At 50.9% G+C, this 6116-nt stretch overlaps 1 protein-coding gene across 1 annotated transcript; it reads left to right on the top strand.

Moving 5' to 3' along the window:
- Positions 1-3029: 3029 nt before the first annotated feature.
- LOC119368392 (exopolygalacturonase-like) lies at positions 3030-4965 on the top strand. The gene is made up of 4 exons (XM_037633667.1): positions 3030-3182; positions 3329-3466; positions 3647-3823; positions 4083-4965. Exons 1-4 carry the CDS (start codon positions 3030-3032, stop codon positions 4818-4820), a joined length of 1206 nt encoding a protein of 401 aa, XP_037489564.1. The 3' UTR covers positions 4821-4965.
- The last annotated feature ends 1151 nt before the right edge of the window (positions 4966-6116 follow it).

Genomic DNA, 6116 nt, shown 5'->3' with positions numbered 1-6116 from the left:
TTGGGCGTGGACGGCGTGCGTGCGCCCAGCGGCGGCTCGGTTCTGGCTAGTGCGCGTGGGGCGCGGTGACCGGCCTGGCGCGACGGCGGAAGGCGCGCGGCGGGCGCGGTGACCGGCTGAGCGTGGCGGGTGGGCTTCTCTAGGGTGCGAGGTGTGCTATGGAGGGACTGCCTGCTGGCTGCTCTGCTTCTTCGCCTGAGCAGCTCCGATTGGATCTGATGCGAGGTGCATCGATCTGGATGCTGCGCTTCGCGATGTGGCTTTGGTCGCTGCGGTGGTGGTAGCCATGGTGGTGCTGCGGTGGTGGACGACGGCTTCGGCCAGGGGGTGGTGCGTGTCTGGTCGCGGTGGATCGTGGGATCCCGCGGCCAGAATGAGGTCGGCCTCAGCAGGTGGTGGAGGATGGGCGGCGGTCGGTGGTGGCAGGTGGTCGGTGCATCTTCGGGAGAAATCTTTGCTCTGGCCTTCTTCGGAGCCGGCGACGGCGGTGCCCGCGGGTGCCGTGATCTTTCTTGGAAGCGTCGTCGTGAAGGTGTGCTCCTCCTCCCCACGGCTTGGGCTTCGGAGGGAAACCTCAGATTCGTTGGATCGGGCGATGGAGGCGTCTTCGCGTCTTTCTCCTCCTTGGGGGCATCGTCTCGGAGCCGGCTACGACTGGGAGACTGGTGGATGGCGGCATCTTCGCCGTGTGGTTTGCTGAGGCGGGGCGCTGGTTTCTGTTTGGCAACGATGATGGCGTCGAGAGGAGCTCGGGTCGCGGCGTGGACTTCGATAGACGGTTCTTCCTGGCGTGTCCGAGGTGCTCTTAGGGCATGGTCGGCGCAAGTCCTGCATATTTCCCTGGTGAGGCTCGTCGTCAAAGTCGGAGTTGTCGGTTGCTTGCGCGTGTGGCCATCCGGTGGCATGTGCCGTCGTGGCTTCTATGCAGCTGTTTGCGGGTTGGCTTCGAGGTTGAAGCTCTATGGTGAAGTCGGAGTCGCTGGTTCAAGGCAACCGGTGATGACGATGACGCTTGCGGCTCCTCGGCGAGTGCCTTTCTTCTTTGCAGCTTTGTGTCCCATGTCGGTGGCCAGGTTGGCCGGTGGTGCCCATGTCATGTGGGTTGAGTTGTATCGGTTTTAGCCTGATTTTCCGTCAATTAACCGGGCAATTCTCTTCTTCTTAATCAATGAAAATGGCAAATCTTTTGCCTCGTTTCAAAAAAAAAAAAAACTACATAACACTTCCTTGACACAACAAAATAGCAAGTATATATACCCGGGTTTTACAAAATACACGTTCCGATGTCAGTAAACTACATTGCAACCGAGAAATAAATCACAAGTGCAACAACAATATATGTACCAACTAGAAGCACGTGTATGTTATGCACGCGCTCGGATTCTCCCTCTCAATTAGGGTTTGGGTACAATTGGGGAAGGAGGGAGGAGGAAAGTTACAGAGGAAAACAGGGAAATGGTGGGTTCTTCTTCTCTTTGCTTGACGACCTCTTCCTTGCCCGACCTCTCCTCATATAGATGTCTCCCTTGCCGTGCTCTGTTTCTCCTTCTCTTGGGCCTCGAATGCCCGTGCCAGCCTTCGGTTGCGCCTTGTCGCTTTGGGCCGTTGCCATGTGCCGGCCCAGGACATGACAGTGTACAATTATTGCAACTTCACAAGATATTAATACATTTATCAAAAATATATACGCAAGATACGTCTTCAACTAGGGTTTCTTGCGGCGCCACCGTCGTCATCTGAGAAATTTAGGTTCCCTCGCCTCCGGCTGCCATCTTGGCACTGAAAGCTAGGGGGACCTCGGATCTTCAAGACCTCTATGTTCTTTGCCATCGTCTAGTGATCATCATAGTTCTGTGAGAATAAATTTCCTTTCATTCTTTTGGTGGTGCCATGAGATTAGAGAGTTTTCTGTCCTCTCAGATCCGATTATCTAGATCTGATGAGTTTATGTTGCTGTGCCAAGCCTTTTTTGCTGGTCTGATTCTTTGTGGAGGTGAAATCTTTCATCGACAACATGGTGAAGATATAGTGATTTGACGGCGTGCACTTCTAGGGGGATCATCCCCGGCCCAAGTACGTTCATCGATCAAGGCTTTCCATCTCTTTGGATGGGCGACTCAAGGCGCTTTTAAAAATCATTATTTGTAATGTTCGTGCGGGTGGAAGAGTGACACCATCGTTGCTCCAGTCAAATTGCAGCCTCTTTACCGAAGTCTTTGGAGTTTTTCTTCGAGCAGAGACTGACGCCGTGAAGAAGGTGTTTTCAAGAGATTTCATTGTAATTCTTAGTTATAGGAGTTACTTTGTATTTTCTTGGATTTTAAGTCCAAATCGGTGTACATGTAATTGTTGTGAGTGTGAGTAAAGTTACAGGTGTTTTTTTTTAAAAAAACTATCAAAAATATATCTGCAATAGGTGCAAGTAGTGATAATAAAGTAGAGAAACCTAACAAAACCAATGCTTGTAACTTGGTATCATCTCTTCTTGGTGCTAGCACAGCGCAGCAATCCTAGAGGCAACCAACAAAGCAGAAGTGTAGGGGTCTCGAGCCGCACCGATCGAAAGAATCAAATAGCAACTGCAGCACCCTGAACAATTACTGAACATATTGTTCCTTCAGACTAGGACCAGCACATCCACCATCGATGAGGTCAGACACGCGGCGACTGATTGGATAGGGTGTGCAGGGATTCTAAGTTTAGAGACCAGATCCGAAGATTTCAGTCGCTGGGTCCGCCCTCGTACGCCACGCGTGAGGCGCGCGAGCGCTCCCGCGCGCCCCCCGCGGGCATCCTATACGCATCCGCACGTCCGCACGTCGCTGCTCTCCAGTTCCGCTGTGAACCCCAACTGCCCAAGCCGATCGACGCCGGCGTGCCTGAAACAGCGCAGACGGCGTGCTGCTCACCTGGGAGGAGCTAAGTAGCTGGCCAAGTCGAGTCGACACAGGATCTCATTCTCCGCCAGCTAGCCGGGGTCGCGCGCCTTGCGGGTGAGGAGGTGAGCGAGCTCACCAGCCAAGTCGATCATGGAGCCGCGGCCGCGCCCGGTGGCCGTCGCCGTCAACGCGCTGCTCTGCGTCCTCTCTCTCTGCGTGTCCGCGGCCGAGGCCGAGAACGTGACCACCTACGACGCCAAGAACTTCGGCGCTAAAGGCAACGGGGTCGACGACGATACCAAGGTACGCACGCACGCATTTGTTTCCCTCTCCGTAGATCGATCGTCTAGTTAATTCGTTCCCTTCTTTGTTGGTATGATCTACGTTGTGCTGGATCGATCGATATCCGTACGTGCGTTCATGGTGGTGGACTGGTGGTGCGCATGCAGGCGCTGGTGGCGGCATGGAAGAAAGCGTGCGGGACGCCTGGCACGGTGACGCTGGTTATCCCGCCGGGGACCTACTACATCGGGCCCGCGCATTTCCACGGTCCCTGCGAGGCCCTCGCCATCACCTTCTTCCTCCAGGCAAGCACTTGTGTCGTGGACTCACCGCCTCAGATTAACCTTGATTCAATATTTTTTTATGTTGCTAAATGGGTGTACCTAAAAAATTATTTGTCCAATCCAAAATCTCTCGTGCGCCTTCTTTCTCACTCAGCTCATGATAGGGAACAAAAATGCGACTCATTATATATGGTTCTGCAGGGGGTGCTCATGGCGGCAACGGATCTGAAACGTTTTGGCAATGACTGGATTGAGTTCGGGTGGGTGACAAACCTCACCGTGGTCGGCCAGAACGGCGGCGTCATCGACGGCCAGGGCGCCGCCTCCTGGCCATTTAACAAGTGTCCCGTCCGAAAGGACTGCAAAGTCCTTCCCACCGTGAGTATCCTTCCTATCCACCCATGCATGTCGTTACAATATGAAAACTAAAACGGAACACACATGCAATTACAAAATACTTATTGAGTATGATGAGAACAATGTAGGTAAAACATTTGACTTTTAATTTTGCATGCATGTTGCGTGTTGAGGTGAGCCATTTTCCATGGCGTGATGAGATGACACGGTTGCATGTTGAGATAAAATATGTTGGTGAGAATCAATCTGACGATTAAAATGTCTAAATGGATGGGTGCAGAGTGTGATGTTCTTGAACAACCAGAATACGGTGGTGCGTGACATCACGTCGGTGAACAGCAAGTTCTTCCACATCGCGCTGCTGCACAACAACAACATGAGGATGAGCAATCTCCGGATCCACGCGCCGGAAAACAGCCCCAACACGGACGGCATCCACATCGAGCGGAACACGGGTGTGATCATCTCCGACTCCCGCATCGGCACTGGCGACGACTGCATCTCCATCGGCCAGGGGAACCACAATATATACATCGCCCGTGTCCACTGCGGCCCGGGCCACGGCATGAGCGTCGGTAGCCTCGGCCGCTACGTCGGTGAGGGCGACGTCACTAGCATCCACGTCACCGACATGACCTTCCAGGGCACCATGAACGGCGTCCGCATCAAGACGTGGGAGAACTCCCCTACCAAGAGCCTCACCGCGCGCATGCTGTTCGAGAACATGGTGATGAAGGACGTGCAGACCCCCATCATCATCGACCAGAAGTACTGCCCTTACTACAACTGCGAGCACAGGTACGTCTCCGGGGTCACCATCGAGGACATCAAGTTCAAGAACATCAAGGGGACGTCGACGTTGCCCGTGGCCGTGCTGCTCCGGTGCGGCGTGCCGTGCCGCAGCGTCGTGCTGCAGAACGTCGACCTCATCTACAACGGAAAGGCAGGCACCTTGTCACACTGCGAGAACGCCAATGCCACCTACGTTGGCTACCAGCACCCAGAGCCATGCGCCTAGACGTACGGCCAATTGGGTCTCCTTTTTCTTCTTCTCTTCTATCTAGCTAGTTAGCGTTTTCTAGACGATTTTGTTGTTTCTTGTTGCTTATATATAGGACCATGAAATAATTTTATTTAGTTCACAATAAGTTAGTTCTAATACACACGAGGCTACTGGAAGAAGATCTCTAACTTAATTACTAATTGTAATAATAGTGGATTAGTGGCTCGTCATATATAAGTTAAACAAACCTTCACCCTGCCATCAAATTCGCCATCAAGCTTACCAGCTAAGTTGGTCATGTCACTTTCTATGTGTGGATCCGGAGTTCAGACTGGCAAAACCACCTATTGAAGAAATATGATGTACTTTAAGTTTTGAAAAATTGGCAAAGGATACATGCCAACGAAGAATGCATAAGTAAGCCTGCAATTAAATGTGTTATCGATGAGCAAATGACAGGCCATGCCCACGGCCGTAGAATTTGATAAATTCATAGTGTTTGATATGGTGAATTCCCTTCTGGGTTGTAAGTCTGCTGACTATTCGAACTATGGGGCTATTAGTTTGCAATTCTTTCATCTTAACTTTAAAACGATAATGTTATTGCCAAAGAAAGAAGAAGCAGTTCGTATTGAGCAGTTTAGCCCAATATGTCTTTTGAATGTGAGCTTCAAAATATTCACGAAAGTTGGCACCAACAGATTGACACAGATTCTCCATTCGGCGGTGCAACCGAGTCAGACGACCTTCATGCCTGGGAGTCACATCTTGGAAGGGGTTGTTGTCTTACATAAAACTCTTCATGAAATCCACTCGAAGAAACTAGATGCGGTGATCTTCAAGGTGGATTTTGAGAAGGCACATGACAAGGTCAAATGACCATTCCTACACAGGCCATGTGCATGAAGGGGTTTGATGAAACCCGGAGGAAGCAGGCGGACTCCTTTATCCAAAAGGGCAGTGTCGGGATTAAGGTGAATGATGATGTGGGTCATTATTTCCAAACTCACAAGGGCTTAAGACAAGGAGACCCAGTGTCCCCTATCCTATCCAATCGGAGAAGTCTCCCCCAAGCTTGAGGGAGGTTCTCTTCTTTAATTTACACAAAGTTAAATATTTCCTGTAAATATATTTGTTTCTTATGAGTAGGAAAACATTTTTCAAAGAAGTAATAAATCATGTCTTGGGGACTACGCACACAACCAGGAACAAAAGAATTAAACCATATCTTAGCATCACCGTGTAATGAGAAAGGAAACAACTTAAGAATGTAGTAGCGAAGTTTTTCCTCATGAGCAAATAGGGTGGCTA

Source organism: Triticum dicoccoides, chromosome 2B (assembly GCF_002162155.2).
Source record: "Triticum dicoccoides isolate Atlit2015 ecotype Zavitan chromosome 2B, WEW_v2.0, whole genome shotgun sequence".
NCBI lineage: Eukaryota > Viridiplantae > Streptophyta > Magnoliopsida > Poales > Poaceae > Triticum > Triticum dicoccoides.
The sequence above is the reverse complement of the archived record's forward strand: the minus strand, read 5'-3'. Positions and strand labels throughout refer to the sequence as shown.